Here is a 19,414-nt window from a genome sequence, read left to right as displayed (position 1 = left end):
ATCATGATTGCACACAGAATCAAATACAGAAGATCCGCATAATTAGAGTGGATCTGAATCCGTATTTATATGACCCATTCCCAACCCTAGCTTGACCTCAAATTTTGTTTGAAGTTTATCTTCAGACACGGTCCAACAATCAGACGGGCGTAGCGTCGTGTCTGCATAATTTTCTTTTCTCATCTACCACCCCGACCATCTCGAGATGTGACGAGAGGCACAAACGCAAGGCAGATCGACTACCCGCACATTATCTTTTTATAAGTAGAGATCGCATGGTAATTTCGTTTGACGAAGATTTGCCGTTAAGCCCGAGGAGCCGAGCGCGACACGTTCTTTGTATACGCTGGCCTTGCCAGCCTCACATTTTTTATTGCTAAATATATTCATCTCCTTAAACCGAAACAAATGGAAATATTTGGTAGGTGGGTATCCCCTCTTTTATCTCTTTCTTTAATATTATTATTCAGTCACTCTTGTTGCCCTACATGATAAATATCCACCATCTCTCTTATATGTGGATGTTGTTATCTCTTGATACCACCCCTCTTTTTAGAAACGCACCTTAGTTAATGGTAGGTAATGGTATTCCCCCTAGATCTTATTCCTTTATTCTTTTATTCTATTTGTTATTCTTGTCTCCTATCTCTCATGCTTCTGGGTATGTCTACAGTTTTATATTTTTCCACCCATTCATACAAGATAAGACAATCTTGCCTTCTCCCTTATCATAATAGGATATTATATATTAAGGATAATATATGAAATTGATTTTAGACCGTATGGCTTTGATTTATCTTTTGTTCATCATTTTTATTATGTGTCTAATGTATCTTTAGGTTATTAGTAAATGGGATTTAGTATTTGTTGGGGTTGGTACTTTGCGAACAGGAAACCGCCAGTTCCGAATTCAAAACTTGGGCCTACAGGATGAGATATTTGTAGTCTCAAAGTTTTGGTATCAGTCTTCAGGTGCTCCCAGGAATAATTTTTATTTGTAGACCAGTTTTTGTCTTTGTCATCTAACTTTCTGATTTCTATGTTTATCCTATTATTTATTTTGATTTCATTCAGATTTCAGATTGGAAAGAGATGAATGAGGCTGTGAATGGAGTTGCTGAGAAGTTCCCTGATAAAGGAAAAAAGGTTCTAGACCCTGGAAAGGAAAAGCAATCGATGGCGCTAAAATTGGAGTCCAAGGAAACGATTGAAGAGGTCGCTGACGCAAGGAATTGCCGAAATATTAATAATAATAATTATTTGAAGCCACTGGAGAAGTATGAGGATGTGATTGCTGATCGGAATTTATTCATGGAAACTCTCAAGAAGTTGCATGCTATATCAGGGACTAAATTCATGTGAGCCTTTTCTTCTTTGATCATTGTTTCTATATAGTTGCATGCTTTGATTCAGTTTATTTTTGATATGCTTCTGATCATTTCAGTTCATCAGAAATTAGAATAAGCATGTGCTTCGACTTATTAGAAGTTGAAGGCATATACAAATTTAGATGTCTTTTCCCTAAGTTTTCATGTGTTTCTGTCGTTCATTTGCATCTTGAAGCAAGAGCACTCATTCAGAAGAGGAGGGCATGATATCATGAATTGTTTGAATTAGATATAGTGGTAGGACATTCTTCCATCTAATAATGTATGTGATTTAAAGAATATGAATGCTTTCAGATTCTCTGGTCTATTATATCAGTATTACTTTTCCAAAGAGAAAGAAATGTAAATATCGGTAACAGTTAAGCAAAAAGCTCTAGGGATGTTAGAACTCTTTGAAAGGAGTCTCAGAGTAACTGACCCGTGCCAAGTATAATTGAGGCTTCTAACGTACCATAATTAGTTAGTAGAACAGTGCCTTTATTATTATGTAAAAACATGATGCATTTTTGTATCTGCAAATGCATTTATAGTTATTAACTATGAAGATAGATAGATACAGGATCGAATATGATACAATACAGATATGCCTATATGGAAAATCTTGAACAATAAGGATATGCTATGCATAGGATACATAACTCAAATATATATATATTTGTGTACGTGCATTTCTTAATTGAGGAATTATATATTATAGTTGCATTTGATAGTCTATATAACTAGACCTTTGATTTATCCATTAAAGAACTACCATTCATAACAAATGTCTGTTATATTACATAGTTTATTATTGATTAAGATGTAAGATAAATAAGCGAATTCAATCTATAAATTAGAAATTTGACCATTGTAATATGATTTACTAATATAGATCATAAAATAAATAAGCAAACCCAATCTTTTTATAAAGAGAGACATTCTAGATCTGATAAGAAATAAAAAGTAATAGTCTCTTTCAATTTAATGCATATTGATAAGAATCTTGTATGTATCCAAGAAGTATCCGAGAAGTACCCACAACATTAATTTTATCCAAGATTTGATTTATATCTTGAAATACTTGGCGAGTATTGTATTGGATATAATATCCCATATGGAGACTGCAAAAGTATGGAAGTGTCCATGTTCCGTAGGTTATTAACTAACTTTTTGATAGTTTGTGGTGGCTCCACTAGTTTCAATATATCATTGTACTCTGCTGAGAAGCTCTTTGAGCCCATATTTGCAAAATCCTAAGCCTCAACAAACAGCAACAAGGAGCACCCCTAGATTGATCTTACTAAATAGATCCATCGTTTGGAACTCTTAATATATAGTCAGTTTCCCTGATCATTATGTCAAGTGAAAGAAACATTAATATTGAGATATATTTCCCATGGTTTGAAGTTTTGATTTTGGTTTTAGTTTTGACCTGTAAAAAAAAGAATATTTTAGGCTGAGAGAATGATTTGAGCATATTGTAATCCAAAATAAATGTCAAAACCAGAAAACTTAAATAATTTTGGCCGTTACTGTTCAGTCTCAGGTGAAACATAAAACCATATTATTTTCAGTGTTGTGGCCTAGGACTGCACAAAAGTTTGCCAAATTTGATTTCCCAAAATAAGTCAAAAGGTTAGTGACAATAGTGGCAAGAAACAGTTCCTATGCATAAGCAGGTAGGTGAAAACTCTCATTTATTCATTGTTTGTGCATTTATCTGGACATGCAAATCAAAATGTTACCTTATATAAACCATCAAGTTATTAATGCACTGTCACTTCTTAGGGGCTTGATTTTTCTTTCATTATTTTTATAGTTCATGCCTATCTATAAGTAGATTCTATACCATTCCTTGTTTCTTTTTTTTGGTATATCTAGTACATGATATGAAGTCAGGCTTTTAATAGATCTGTTGTTTAAGTTCCTTGGGGCCTTAATTGTCTTCCTATTTGTCCTACATATGTTCTAGTGATACTTATTTCTTCTATCTCCATGCTATAATTCGCATATGCATGGACTAGTTAAGTTCATTTACTACAACTATGTGCTCTGCTTTTGTAATGTAGAAGCTTCCACATCTATACTCCATACATCTGTCTTCTTTTCCACATATCGAAAGGTCAATTACTTGACTGCACAGTGTGATCCAAGTTTTTTCTATTTTGGATCCTTTCAAGTATCTTTTGGTATTGTACACCTCATCTGAGGTGTGTGTACTCTATAATTATGATGCTGTAGTTTTAATAGTGCTCTAATAGGCAACTACATGACAGAGTTGAAAAATCCGTTTCATACTTCTGTTGGTGTTCTTCTGTTGCAGGAAGTGATAGATTAAGGACATTTGTAGAGCATAAAATAGTCCATGACTTTGTACAGATAAATTTGACAGTAGGACATCATCATTTCATTTATTGGACTCCTAGTGTCTTATCATTGGTTGTTACATTTTACTGTAAATGTACTTCTGAATGTAGGACTTGCCAAAAACCCCTAGATGCAAAGACAAGTTAATTTTATGACTAAATGAGTATGTCTTTCATCTATACAACAAGGTTATGTGGCACCTGGTTGTTTCATGCAATTAATAACTATTATGACTAATCCCACTTTGATATGGATAGAATTTTTAGAGCCCGATTTCTATCTGGACTGACCTTATGCTGGTCAGTCCAAGCAGCTATTATATATGTATGCCAACACACAAGTCACACACATCCGATGGTTCCAATCGTATGTGAATGCTGATATAGGGGGCTATTGGATGTAGGTGTGATTGGAACTGTTGGATGTGCATGTTCATTAGCGTGCATCTGACAGCCCGCTCGGATTGACCCACACGAGGTTGGATTGGATGGAATCCCGATTTGAGTTTTTATGACTCTTTTTGCATACTTATAATAGAGGCACTACCTCTTGGAAAACCATATTGAGGGGAAGGATATATGTGGGTGTGTGTTTATTGTTTTCAAACACAAGAAATACACATTCTTAATAGAAAAAGGTACTGCTATATGTGCAGATCCATAGTGCCTATCCCACTTATCAAATTTAAGGGCTACATGCTCTTGCTTCTACATGTCCAGGTTGAAGAGACCAAAATTCATATGATATAGTTTACTGCATAATCTTGTGGTTTGGAGCCAGAAGTGTGACAAGAGGCACGGTGTGAAGGAAAGCATATTGGAGGAAGGACAAAATGTATAGTTCTTTACTGCCAATGTATACATGGAGCACATACAAGGAAATAAAATTCTGCATTGATCTTCTCTAGTCTTGATATCCATGTGCGTTTTGTCCCTTTCATCTTAGTTTTTGTTCTTTCTTGCCTCTCGCTCTTTGGTTTCTATTCCATTAGATATATTTTACTCTAATATATATGAGACAAGTATCCATGACAGCCTCTTAAGCTCAAGCCAGACTTGTCTTGATTACCATAAACTCTAAACGCTGTCCCTCTTGTGCAATTACTTATTGATGGATGAGCATAAAGGCTGATGACATATAACAGATTAAGGAGTTAATAGTTGCTCTTTGGAAGTTTTTATTAAGTCAAGCCTATTGGCTATTAAATCTTATGTTTTATTTATACCTATATGGGTAAGGCCTCTTGATCTAATCCAGCTAGACATTTGAGTTTGTTTAGGGTTTTCCATCCACTATTAGAAAACATGATGGAAATCTTCTACAGTGATGGCTGTGGTTTTTTTTTTTATAAAAAACATTAAGAAAAGATGTTTTCTCCTTCTCTCTTTATGTGAAGTGTTGATTGGCATGAGGCGAACTCTTCAGTGTGATTCCGACGAGCCAGAGTGAATCTGGTAATATCTCTTTCCCCTAATCTACTTGTTTCTTCTCCTTCTTCCTTTGTTCCTTGTTCTCTTTTGTTCTTTGTTTTCTTTAATTCTTCACTGTAGAAACCAGAAAAGTGTTTATTTGGTTTCTACTTTGTAGTAGTACTATAACTCCATACACCTTTTTTTTAAACAAAAAATTCAGATCTAAAACCTTTTTTCTTGTTCTTTTCTTGTTTTCTAGCCCATTTTCTGGTTTTTTTACTACTGAGATCTGTATCTTTTATTATCTTGGCCTTTTCTACCTTGAATCCCTCTTTTTCCTAAATCCGTCCTACCTCACTTATTCTGCTTGTGATTTTTGTGTTACAACTTGATGTGAGCATCATTTTCAATTTGACCAAAACAAAGTTGCTTGAGTCCAATTTTAGTCTAATTGGTCTAATTAGGCTCAACTTATCTTCACATTTAATTTGTTGAGTTGATTTTTAATTCAAATAATCAATTGAATTAGTCAATTGATAGATATGGTAGTTTATATACGGGGGATGTCCGCATTAAGTTATTATTTAAATTGGTTAGTCAATTTAGGTAAGACTTAATTAATTAGGATCCTATTAGGAAATAAATTCCTATTAGAATCTCAATTGATAGTTATGGTAAGCTTATATATGGGGGATGTCCATATTGATTTATTACCTAAATTGGGTTAGTCAATTTAGGTAAGATGATCAATTATAGTCCTATTAAGAAATAAGTTTCTATTAGAATCAGCTAGAATCAAAGTTGTTAACCTATTTAAGGGTTATTGCATGAGAAACAAGCAACGATTTGGAACACGATTTATTTGAAATCTCTTATTTTCTCTCTTGCAGTCTTCTTCTTCTTCTTCTTCTTCTCTCTCTCTTTCTTACTCTCCCTTTCTCCTACTCTGTCTTAAGATTCTTCTCTAATCTCTTTTACTTCCTCTCTAAACCTCTCTCCTTCTTCAATCTCTACTTTTTCGTTGGTTACTACTGCTATCCAGAAAATTTCAATAGTGAAAGAGAATCTTTGGGTGCCCGGACGTGAAGAGGAGGACTTGGTTTCAAAGTAAAAGCACTACTATTCCATTTATTGGTAAACCTAAACTCTAAAGTCTTTTCTTACACCATATTTTAGGCCTTTCTACTATTAACGTACCTATTTGAGAGTTGAGGAAGCTACTGCCTTATCTGAGTGGTTTTCTCTCCTTTCATCTATTAGTGATCCTTTTAATCAATTAACTTTTTATCAGTTATTGCTTACTGTATTTTTCTTTAGTTATTTGTTTAGGTCGATTGTTCTCCAAAACATTGCATTCATACTAGATTTGCATCAATTGATATAACAAGTTTTCTTTTCCTTGGGTTTGCTTGCATATAGATATAGTTCAGCATCTTTTCTATAAAAAAAAAGAGGTTCTTTATTAGTCTAGCTTATTTTGGAATCATGTCAAAAGTAAATTTTAACACAACTGATATTAGAGAAGATGTCACACAACTACAACATCAAATTCTACAACTACAATAAGGAATGGATCAAATTTTACAATACTTAGGTAATATCCAAGTCAATCCTCAACCAGAGAATATTCCTAGAGCATCTAGACAAGGCAGCACTTCTGTCCAAGATATAGGGAGTGATGATGATAGGAATTATTATGTTCATCACATGAGACATAGGTCTGTTGATAGGTGGGATCAGGGAATTAAGATTGATGTTAGCGAATTTGAAGGGCGATTATTACTAAATAAAATTTTGGATTGGATAGACCATATAGACCAATTTTTTTAATGGAATGAAATCCCAAAAGACAAAAAAGTAAAATTTGTTAGCCTCAAATTGAAAGATCATGCGTTAATTTGGTGGAAACAAATCCAAAATGATCGAATCAGAAAAGGAAAAGATAAAATTAATTCCTGGACCTGTATGAAAGAAAGGTAAGGAGAAGTTTTTACCTATTGATTATACACAAACACTTTTCCAAAAACTTCAAAATTTGCGATAAGGATCCAAAACTGTACAAGAATACACTGAAGAATTTTATTCTTTACTTGTACGAAATGAACTACAAGAAAGTGAAGAGCAAAAGGTTGCCCGTTACACCAATGGGTTGCGACCTCAAATCCAAGATGAGTTAACCATGTGTGATGTCTTTTGCTTTGACATAGCTTATAGCAAAGCCACAAAGGCTGAAGCTAAACTTAGAAGACAAGGGTTTCGTAAAATTGATTTAGATAAATGCACAACTAGGATGCAAGTTGTCGATAAGGAACCACCAAAATTAACACAAATAGTCTTTCCTCAGTCTAATTCTGATGTACTTGCTAAGAGTAAAGCTATATTAGGACCTACATCCTTAACTTGTTTCAAATGTAGGCAACCTGGTCATCGTTCTTTTGATTGTCCTCTAAGAAAGTTCACACATCAATCTAATTTGATTGAGCAAGAAGATGAGTTAACTGATGATGATGGTCAAAATGAACATGAGAATGAATTAGAAGATGACATCTCTAAAGATGAAGCAATTGGTGATAAGGGCCAATTACTGGTCATGCATCGTGTAATGCTAACACCAAGGGGTCCACATGAGCATATGTGGCTCAGGCGAAGTCTCTTTCGCACTACTTGCACATCGAATGGAAAATTATGTTCAGTCATCATAGACAGTGGAAGCATAGAAAATTTTATTGCTTAGGAAATGATCAATAAGCTTAATCTAAAAATTAATAAGTTGCATAAACCTTATAATATTGCTTGGTTTAAAGGTGGGAGTGAAGTTCCTGCTACAACTAGATGCCTAATTAAATTTTCAATTGGTAAATCATATAAGGATGAAGTTTGGTGTGACGTAGTACCTATGGATGTATGTCATGTCTTGTTAGGTCGTCCTTGGCAATATGACAGGAAGATAATGCATAATGGGGAGCAAAATACATACACTTTTATTAAGGACAATGTACAAGTAACTTTACATCCACAAAGGAATGCACCATATCCTAGAAAACAAGAGACAAAAGACCATATAAGCCTTGACAATAAAACCATGTTAATTCTTGAAAAGAATAAATTCCAGCATGACATGACTGAATCACTCTTAGTATATGCTTTAATGAGTAAAATTGATTCAGTTCTTGTAGTTGTTGACAGATTCACTAAAATGATATATTTCATTGCATGTCAAAAATCATATGACGCATCTCATATAGCACATTTGTTTTCCAAAGAAGTAGTTCGTATGCATGTTTTTTTAAAATCATTTATTTCAAATAGGGATACAAAATTTTTGTCATTTTTGGAGAACCTTTTGGTCTAAACTGGACACTAAATTACAATATAGTAGTAGGGCTGTCAGGCTTGACGAGCAGCTCGGGCTTGGCTCGGGCTCAGCTCGAGTCCGGCTCGGCTCGATCAGAGCTGAGCCGAGCCCGAGCCATCATAATAGGCTCGAAATTAATATCCAGCCGAGCCTGAGCTGGAGCCGGCTCGCTCAGGCTGGGCTCGATAGGCTCGATAGCCTGACTCCCTATGACTAAGGACACGTGGCATAAAGAAATATTGCCACGTGTCCCTCACTAATTCATTCTCACCCGTAACACAACATTCATCACCCTCACCTATCCTCACTTACCCCACCCTCATTAATTACTTCACCTTTCCCATCACATCACCTTCCCCATCCTCAATTCCCCACCCCACCCTCACCTTCACTCTCACCCTCATCCACCCGATCACCTTCACTCTTCCTTCCCTATCGGCCTCCATCGGCAACGACGGCAAGCCACCACCACGGCGCCACGCCTTCCTCTCCGTCGGCCTCCTCCTTCGTCGTTGGCCTCCTCCATCCGTCTCCGACTCCTTCGGCAAGCCGCTGTCCATGTCGCCACCGCCCACGTCGCCACCGCCTCATCCTCTAATCGAGCTCGAGCTTTGCTCGAGCTCGGCTCGGGCTCGGTTAGGCTCAGCTCGAGCTCGGCTCGGGTTGAGCTGAGCCGAGCCTGAGCAATATTATGAGGCTCGAAACTAATTTCGAGCCGAGCCTGAGCCAGAGCCGGCTCGCTCAGGCTCGGCTCGTTTACACCTCTATATAGTAGTGCATATCATTTTCAAACAAATGGTCAAACTGAAGTAGTTAATCGATCATTAGGTAATCTATTGAGGTGTTTAGCTGGAGAGAAACCCTCTTAGTGGGATCTAGTTCTTTCTCAAGCTGAATTTGCTTACAATAGTTCCATCAATAGATCCATTGGAAAATCAATTAGGATCCTATTAGGAAATAAATTCCTATTAGAATCTCAATTAATAGTTATGGTAAGCTTATATATAGGGGATGTCCACATTGATTTATTACCTAAATTAGGTTAGTCAATTTAGGTAAGATCAATTAGAATCCTATTAAGAAATAAGTTCCTATTAGAATCAGCTAGAACAAAGTTGTTAACCTATTTAAGGGTTATTGCATAAGAAACAAGCAACAATTTGGAATAAGATTTATTTGAAATTTCTTATTTTCTCTCCTGCTGTCTTCTTCTTCTTCTTCTTCTCTTTCTTTTTATTACTCTCCCTTTCTCCTACTCAGTCTTAAGATTCTTCTCTAATCTCTTCTACTTCCTTTTTAAATCTCTCTCCTTCTTCAATCTCTACTTTTTCGTTGGTTACTGTTGCTGTCCAGAAGATTCCAGTAGTGAAAGAGAATCTTTGAGTGCCGACATGAAGAAGAGGACTTGGTTTCAAAGTAAAAGCACTTCTATTCTATTTATTGGTAAACCTAAACTCTAAAGTCTTTCCTTACACCATATTTTAGGCCTTTCTACTATCAACGTGGAAGCTATTGCCTTATCTGAGTGGTTTTCTCTCCTTTCATCTAGTAGTGATTTTTTTAATCAATTAACTTCTTATCAGTTACTGCTTACTATATTTTTTTTTAGTTACTTGTTTGGGTCGATTGTTCTCCAAAACATTGCATTCATACTAGATTTGTATCACAACTGCACAAGTATAGCTGCAAGCTCATTGTATGTTCATGGCTTCATTTTGTTGGTTCCTAATCCTTACAACATTTTAGCCTCTTAGATTGTTAAAAAGAATTTCTTCTAGCATGAGGTAATAATGGAAGACGAAAAGATTTAACTCCAGGGTTGATCATTTGTGTCCATACAGTGAGTTTTTTACTTTCCATAATATGAAAAGAATTCTCATTCTTGGGATTATTCTTCATTTCTCCAACATATAATATATTTTCTCACATTTATTTTATACTTTCTTGTGATTTCTCCAATTAAATACTAGAGTAGAGAGAGCGTATGACCTTCCTGTCTTGCATCTTTATGTTGATCTTTTAACAGAACCTTTCTAGTTAATCAACTTCTACATGAAGGAAAATAATCGCTCTCTCTCTTACTTTCTGATGATAGTTCTCAAGTGTTTGAATGATCGAACTGGCTAGGATTATATTATCATATGCCTTTGTTAATTTATGTGCTCTTTTTTGTTCAGCTTCTCCTTTTGGTTTTGTATCATACCATAACTAGATTATATGAAAAATCTAGTGACTAGCTTGATCAGTTAGTAAGTTGTGGTTTATCAAGTGCATGCTTCCCTTTCTAGTTTCTTGTGATCAAAGCTAGATCAAAACTATCACCTCTATAGAAAGAAAGAATAAGAGCAAGTGCCTCATAGGGAATACACCCCTTATTGGCATTTATAGTTTATTGAAAAATTTCCATTTCTTTGCTCATGAATATTATTGAAGACCCCTGTAAGCATAGTTATCTTTGATTTTTATTTTAAAAAGTCTTCTATCATTAAGAGGTATTTGTTTATTATCTATTGATTTTTGTGGAGACCTAAATCTCTTGAATTCAAATGCTAATTTCCATCTTTGTGAAGGTATCCATCTTTTACTAGAGGATTATAGTAAGCAAAACTCAATGTTTTCAATACAGTTTAAATGTTTGTTAGGTCTTCTGAACTTTTAATGATTTGACCTAGAAAAATAGGGAAAACAAAATGACCATGAAATATTCTAGGATTACTGGAAGTTAAATGGCACAAACTTGACATATATATTAATTACTCAATATACAAATATAATGTACTTATTTTCCATATATTTTTTTCTACAATTTGTTGGGCTACTTCTAATAGAGATCATAGATTTTTTACCTGCTCCAATTGTACTTCAAATATTAACCTTCTAAATTTTCCTCTAATTATATAGCTAAATTAAATAGAGGAAGGCCCATCTAGGAAAACTTTTGACTAGTTGACACGTGGAGAAATCAATATTAAGGATGGCCGTGCTAGTAGTGGCATGGCACTTGGCACGGGGTGTACTAGTGGCATACCCCCGTGCCGAAAAGTGCCAACCTGCACGACCGTATGCCGAGCCGTGTTGGTCCGGCACGATATGTGCAACCTTTTTTATTTTTTTAATATTTTTATTTTCATCAATCATTATTAAATTAACTTTAGTTTGCGTGTATGATTAATATTTATATCATATCATAAGAAAATTATAAAATTTCTATTTGTATGAAGACTATGCGAGACATTATAATAAATACTATCAATAAATGAGTTTTGAAGATTGTCGACAATATTTAGTGCAATATTCTCGTGTTATTCTTATGTCGGCAAATGAAGTCTTTGATCCTCCTCGTTATTGAACTATTATTAATTAATATTATGTGTTGAATGTTATTATATGTTTAATTATATTATGGAGTATTTAATCATATTATGAAGTGTTTAATCATCAATATTAGTTTTAGTGAATATATTCAATCATATCATGTGTTGAATAATATTTATATTTAACTATTGTTTTATTTTTAATAAAATAGGTCATTTATAAAAATAATCTAAAGAACTATAATTTAAGTTTTAATACATATATTTAAACTAAAAATCAAATATCGGTATGCCGAATATTCCAAAACATCTCTAAATATCATAAAAAGTTTATTAAAAATATTATAAATGCATGCCAAAACTCCCCCGGCCGCGACACGACACATGCCACTGGCACGGCTATCATTAATTAATATAGCTTGCAATATTTTTTGACGGACTATAATTCAGAAGAAATTCTTGAGAATTGAGATATCTGATAGTCTAATTAATTTAGAATCAGAAATTTTCATATAGATGCTTGCTTCTACAAGATAGGAATGAGCCAGAGAGTAAATAAAACACTATCTTATGCAGTAAGTAAATATCTTAATATAGAGCATCACACATTGTTTTTGCAGGCATGACTTCTACTTACTGTACATGGATGGCAAATGTCATCTCTAGATTGATGTTCATATTATCTTCAAGATTAAGCATCTTCTTGGATCCTGTTTAAATTGCTGGGATCTTTCCATCTATTTCTTTTCTAATTGTTCCTACATGTTAACAAACTTGATGAATAAGGTGAAAATATAAACCTTGTCCATAATTAGGGATTGCAGTATTTGCTAAATTTAACGTTATTCAAATTTGTTCTTAATTTCAGATTGGTACTTGTATTTATTTTTACTAGGATTCCGACCATAGGAGGAAGGGAGCTTGATCTTCATCGTCTTTTTGTAGAGGTTACATCTCGAGGTGGGATTGAAAAGGTAAGATGTCATGGTAGAGTTTAAAAGCTGGAGCTTAATGTTATGTTCTCAATTGTAATGTAACAATTGTTTGATCATGGTAATATGCTCTTTATCTTTTAGTTATTTCAAAACTTTGAAACATATGTCGCATGAGATGAGCTAATGTTATCTATTATTTGTCAATTTCTCTAGCAGTATCTTTTAAAAGTTTTTCTTACTGTAGTTTGGGGTAGCATTTGTTTTAGTCCGAAGATGTTCAATAAGATGTTATTTCTGTGGAATGATCAAAAGTTTCTTTCTTTCTTGCCGTAATTCAATACATTCCTTATAATTTATTTATTTTCCTTATGATCTAAGATTTTGGATCACCTTCTTAGAATTTGTTTTACTTGTTTCATAAGCTAGAACATTAGCTTCTATCTTTTACTGACATTATTAACATGGATTTGCAGCAAATGTGTTAATCATAATACCGTTTGATGTTCACCAACCAATTTTAGAACAATTCATCCTTTGAAACTTGTTGCAATACAAATTCTTGATAAGTACTCTAGGAGCTGGGTACTGTAAACTCTTTGGCCTCCCTCAGTTGGAAATTATGAATATTTGGCATATTTTCACTTCATTGGTAATCTATTTGGTCGTCAAATGCAATCTTTTTAATATTGAAACTCACTAAAAGCATGTAGGCAGGCGGTCAGTTTCCAAGATTTCTTTTACTATATGATCCTCTTCTCAAGTCACCCTTGCTACTAATATTCTTTTCTCTTTATTGTCATCATCTATTATTTTGAAGTACTTTACGGACTTAAGTGTTGCGCAAGTAGGAAACGACATAAGAAAAAGCTATGTAGTTGAGACGAGGATGATGAGATAGTCCGAAACATGAGTGGGATTGTTGAAGAGATAGAAAGTGAAATGAGTTCATCGTACATAAGTTATTGTTAACATCTATATAGGATGATTTATGGAAACTCAATTGAAATTGCATGCAAAGGCAACCTTAAAATGCACCTGTAAAGAGAATTGATTTTGTTGAGATATTCCTAATTTTTGTCCTTTATTTGATCTCTTTTTATGTATTCTTGTAAATTGTAGGCTCCATTTAAGATCTTTTGGATCAATGAGTTAGTATCTGGTCATGTTTTCCTAGTTCCTATATGGGGAAGTTATTTTTTGACATAATCCAACTAAGAATTTGAATTGTCTTAATATTTCTTATCCACCCATTAAAATGGGATGAAAGTCTCTTGTAAGTTGTAATGATGACTACGGGTTTGTTTCAAAGAAATAATTGGAGAAGATTTTCTCCTTCTTCCTTTGTGGGAAACCTCAATTGATTCGAGGCCAACTCTTTAGTGTAATTCCAACGAGCCAAAACGAGTCTGGTTGCATTCCGTTTCCTTTGATCTACTATTTTCTTCTTGTTTTCTTCTCTTTTTTCTGTTTGAATTCTGTTGCAACCCTTCTTTCCTACAAAATGACCTATACAATCTTGTTGTAACCTCTAAACCTAGATTATGAAGCCTACGTTAATTCCTAATACGTATCCTTAAAACCTACATGTAAACCCTAGTCCTAATGTTATTTGATCTGTAATTAGAACTCTTCTAGATTATATTTGAACTCAAAACTCATCTGCAACCCTCTAAAACAGCCCTACTCCATATCATATTGTCATTATATCAAGAATCCTTTTCTTTCCTATATCCATCCTACATTAGTTTGGGATCAAATTTTTATCTATCATACATCACCCATGGCACTGAAGGAACTTGAAACACCTAGTACTATTCAAAAGCTTCTCTACTACATATTGGACATTAATGTTATAGGTATGCATATGCTAATACTATAATATACTATGTAGCGTTATGAGTGGTCACCTGCTTGAAGACATGGCTCGACACTTTGGCCTTTTTGACAAGGCTCAAGCAAGGTTCAAAAAATTGGGATCAGGATCGGCTTTCCGAAAAAACGATATGTATCGGTCGCCTGGATTAGATCGGATTATGTAAAATTTTAAATATTATTTAAAAATACAGGAAAAATTTTAAAAATTAAAAAAAAAGTTTACAAAAATAATAAAATAAAGAAAGAAAAACTATGGTGCAATAAAAATTGAAAAGAAGAAGAGATTAGAAAGAGAGAGTGGAAGAAAATCAAACAAAAGAAAAAAAATCATGGTGCTATGAAGAAGAAAAGAGAAAAAAAATGGAGAGAGAGGAAGAAATGAAAAAAACTGAGAGGGAAATAAGAAAACAAATTAAAAAATTATATATTGGAGTTCGTCGGAGTTTGCTGGAGTTCGCTAGAGTTTGTCGGAATTAGCCAGAGATAGATCTCTCCATTAAAAAACAATGGTTATATGGTAAGAAGAGAAAAAAAGAAAGGAGCGAAAGAGAGTAAGAGAGAGAGAGTGAGAAGATAAAGTGAAAGAGAGAGAGAGTTCGGATTGGACCTGGATTGGGATCGGGATCAGACGATCTGGTGAACCATGGGCTCAAGACACTTGGACTAACCTTTTTCTTCGGTGCCATAGACACATGCACACCCACAATTCATAATATAAATATTTGCACATATTAGATTTATTAGGACATATAATATAGGAATCAATTTCAGACAGTTCAATTCTCAAGGGGATGTAATAGAAAATTATTAGTAAGGCACTTCCAAAATCTATTAATGCATACTTAACACAGTCAAACTAATATATGAAAAGTTATTTACTAAATTTTTAAAAAGAATTAATTAAGCTTTTATATGGAAGTTCCTCTTTTGAATTATTTAGTAATAGTGTGGAAGTTAGTATGAAGAGGAAATTTTTTGGTGTATTTCAATCTTAAAAAAGTTAATTATATCTTGACCCCCTCAACTATGACTAGTTATCATTTTCACCCCCTCCAAAAAAAAAAAGTGGATATCTTTTTCTCTGTCAATTTTTCTATCTTTTGTCTTATGTTTTATTCACTCCAGAAAGTCTGGGTAATATTATTTTATCAGGTGATACTGTAGCAGCATGATAGCAATCCATACAAAGAAATCAATTTGAAACAGATTTTAGATTTGAAACAATCTTATTCTATTACTTGGTCAAAATTTGATTCTGGAAAGTGCTACGGATCTTTCGAGTTGTTTTGAATGGTACTTCTCATCCTTTTTGCCTTAAGGAACCATATGTTACATGTAACTCTTTATAGTAATCAGACAGAAAAATAACTGACACTTTCTCTCAAAATTATTTGACTATGCTCATGAGGCCCATAGGATGTTCGATTGCTAATGGTTGAAGATTGTTGTCAATCCTATGCTCATGTAAGAGAAAAATGCCCTCTGATACATCTTTAAATGGCTTTCGAGAATCTTTACAAGTTTCTTTTATCCATTAAATTGTTGAAATAATAGGACTAGAGAATCACTTCCCGTTCTTAATACCTTACACACATAAACAGTAACTTTGTCTGTATCTAAGCAGTATCCTGAATTATGTTAATTGAGATTCTTCTGGTTCAACCGCAGGTGATTGCAGATAGAAGATGGAGAGAAGTAACTGCAACTTTTAGTTTCCCCTCCACAGCTACAAATGCATCATTTGTGCTGCGGAAGTACTACATGTCCTTATTGCATCGTTATGAGAGAGTTTATTTCTCTGGATCACAGGAATGGGCATCTCCACCTACTGGTTTGTTGTCAAATATCTCGTTATTTATTGTCCTTTAACCTCTTCTTTTCTGTCTATCAACTTTTGCAATATTTGTGAACTCCTTCACATGACTTTGTCTGCCACTGCAGTTCCATCCGAGAGGTTCATCGAACCAATGATGCCATATTGTGAAACTCAGACTGCTGCACAAAAACGCAAGAGAAATAATGGTTAGTTATCTTTTTTCCTTCTATTTCTAATATACCGATGCATACAAATGTTTCCCAAGCACTAATCTTAGAAATATTCCTGAAGCGTTTGTAGTGCTGCTGCTTTCTCTATAAACTAGCTGGATGATCTGTATTGACCAGCTAATGAGAACATGCTTAAACTAGAAAATCTGTTCTGAAAGTATCTGGTGCTAACATGGTATCGTGGTCGTGGGGTTGGGATTTGCCACATATTACTATTGTTGATGGATACATTAGATTTGCTAATAACTCACCTACTATTGCCTGATTAGGTCTGTCCTCACCAATTTATCCAGCAGTAGTTGGAGTTATTGATGGGAAATTTGAGCATGGCTATTTTGTTACTGTTACTGTCGGCTCTGCGAAGCTTAGAGGTGTCTTATATCACTCTCCTGAGCAGACTGCGCAACTACCACGGTATTCTGGAATCGCTGACAACAGCAATGCGACAATTGCTCGCCGTCGCCGTCGTAGGAAGAAGCTGAGTAAAAGAGATCCTACGCATCCAAAGCCAAACAGAAGTGGATACAATTTCTTCTTTGCAGAACAGCATGCAAGGCTTAAACCTCTTCATCCGGGAAAGGATAGAGAAATTAGTAAAATGATTGGAGATCTATGGAACAAGCTAACCGAAACTGACAAAGCTGTAAGAACTAAGAATAAAAAAAATGTTAGATATCGTTCAATATTTAAGGCAACAATTGAAATTGATCCACGTATTTTAACTTTTCCTCATCTTTTGAAATCGGTTATCATCAGGTATACCAGGAGAGGGGCCTCAAAGATAAAGAGAGGTATAAGAGTGAAATGGTGGTTTATAGAGAAAGATTAAAGGGATGCCAAAATATTACTAGTGCCGTACCGATCCAGCAATGTCCTGCTGAACAAGAGGTCATGGTGGAAGATGTGAACACGAAGGTGGACATCGGGGAAGATGATCTACTTCTTTCTAATCAAATTGGTAGCAGTAGCGATGGAAGTGTTGATTCTGAAGGGAAAGACTCAGATGCCAATTCAGAAAATGAAACTTCTCTTGAGGGCAGTAGAACTGATTTCGAACTATTGCCACCAGCTTTGACAGAGGATAGTTTTGAGTTGCGAAGGAGGGATAGTCCTGTATCAAAGAATGAGCTTGATCTTCCTAGTTCGAATGAGAATGAAGAAACTTGAGATGGTTTAGAAGCATCAACTGATAAGAAGTCAATAAAAGCATGAGGTGCATTTTGAGCAGACTTGTGCTTTAACTTCTTAATAGCAATGACTTTGCTAATTGAACTCAAAATTGTTGTTTTTTCTCCTTTCTACCCATACACATATAAAGTATTGGTAGGTCTGAATATATATTTTGCTTTTGATTTTTAATCTCTCTTTGCAAATTTTTATTGATTAACTTTTAAATTTCTGGCAGCAATAATAGCAGAGCAGTGACCTCAGCAGTTTATATTTCCATTTGTCAATTGTTTGGTTATTGCTATCTTATCTATTTTTCGTAATAATTTAAAATCGGACAAATTTCTATTAGTGAAAATTCTTTTAGTTTTCTAATCAGTAGAAATAAACTCCTCATTATCAAATTACAATTATGAGCCTTTTTAACTGATTTAGTCTTAATAAATATCAAAAAGACTATCATGTCCTAAAAAAACATCACGTACTATTTTTATAATTTACACGCAGCACCTACATAAAATATTTGCTATAATTTTTAATAATATACGTGTTGAGATTAAAAAAAAAGTCACCTATCATCTATGTAATTTATATGTATTGTTTATGTAAAATTGTACGCTTTAATTTTTAACGTGTGCATCGATATTAAACGATTTAATTACATTAAAGAAAAAGTAATGATTCAATTCAAACTAGATCAGATCATCTTGAAAGACATTGGCTTAATGGATTGAGTCTAATTATCTTATTTGGTTACTTGGTTTAGTTAGAGCTTTAGTAGGTTGGGATTTTATTTAATTAGCTAAATCTAACTTTGCGTAGTTTTAGAAAATATTCGTAGAATATTCTACAAACCAGTTGGATAACATCTCCAACCTCCAGATCTACAACTTTGGTATTCACAACTTTTTCAGATTCGAAATCTATTTGCGGCAAAATAAAGGGTTAATCCGAGAAAATAAAGAAGACTAGTTTAGTTAAATTTGTTTTGGACTTTTTGATTTAATCTCTATAAAGAGGGCCTTATGGCTTGTACCTTAGATATGCTTGGAATGAAAGATTAATTGGCTTTTGCCCTAACATATCTCCCAACTAGGCCGTTGATATACTTTGCTGGAGTCTTTTTTTTATTGCATTAGTTGTTTATTTAAAAATAAATAAAATTTCTATAGGTTGCGTTTGAACGCCCTTGCGAATGTGATAGTCTCTGATACCAAATTGATAGGCTATGATACCAAATTGATAGGATCTAGAACCAAAAATCGGCTACGGAATTCCTTAAGATCTGAATTTATTGTAAGAAGCAGTCCGTGCAACCGTAAGAAAATTTTCGTCAGATATTCTCTAGTAGTCATAAAATGATGAAACCAATTGGGTTGGATCCGTAACTTCCTAATCTATAACTTTCGTATTTACGCCTTTCACAGATTCGAACTGTAGCAGGGACGAAAATATGGAATAACGTGGGTGATGATGGTGGTGATAGGGGGAGTGGATGTTAGGGTTATGGATGGGTATGGAGATGAGGGTGGATTATGGATATGATTAAGGGAAGTAGACGAAGAGAACGAAGTGG

At 34.3% G+C, this 19,414-nt stretch overlaps 1 protein-coding gene across 8 annotated transcripts; it reads left to right on the top strand.

The window, feature by feature from the left end:
* The first annotated feature begins 431 nt into the window (after nucleotides 1–431).
* LOC140779836 (high mobility group B protein 15-like) lies at nucleotides 432–18,117 on the top strand. Of its 8 annotated transcripts, none has more exons than XM_073125127.1 (8): nucleotides 457–575; nucleotides 840–972; nucleotides 1,082–1,358; nucleotides 12,684–12,789; nucleotides 16,294–16,456; nucleotides 16,567–16,647; nucleotides 16,941–17,314; nucleotides 17,428–18,117. In XM_073125127.1, exons 1-8 carry the CDS (start codon nucleotides 573–575, stop codon nucleotides 17,836–17,838), a joined length of 1,548 nt encoding a protein of 515 aa, XP_072981228.1. In that variant the 5' UTR covers nucleotides 457–572; the 3' UTR covers nucleotides 17,839–18,117. The 8 variants fall into 8 exon arrangements, with proteins under 8 accessions (XP_072981253.1, XP_072981228.1, XP_072981236.1 ...); XM_073125135.1 differs by having other exon boundaries at nucleotides 462–575; nucleotides 12,711–12,789; XM_073125178.1 differs by having other exon boundaries at nucleotides 541–575; nucleotides 892–972; nucleotides 1,075–1,358.
* Nucleotides 18,118–19,414: the final 1,297 nt, after the last annotated feature.

This window comes from Typha angustifolia, chromosome 3, assembly GCF_048772165.1.
Source record: "Typha angustifolia cultivar Huaian chromosome 3, ASM4877216v1, whole genome shotgun sequence".
Taxonomy (NCBI): Eukaryota; Viridiplantae; Streptophyta; class Magnoliopsida; order Poales; family Typhaceae; genus Typha; species Typha angustifolia.
Note: the sequence above shows the minus strand (reverse complement) of the source record. Positions and strands in the feature narration are given on the sequence as shown.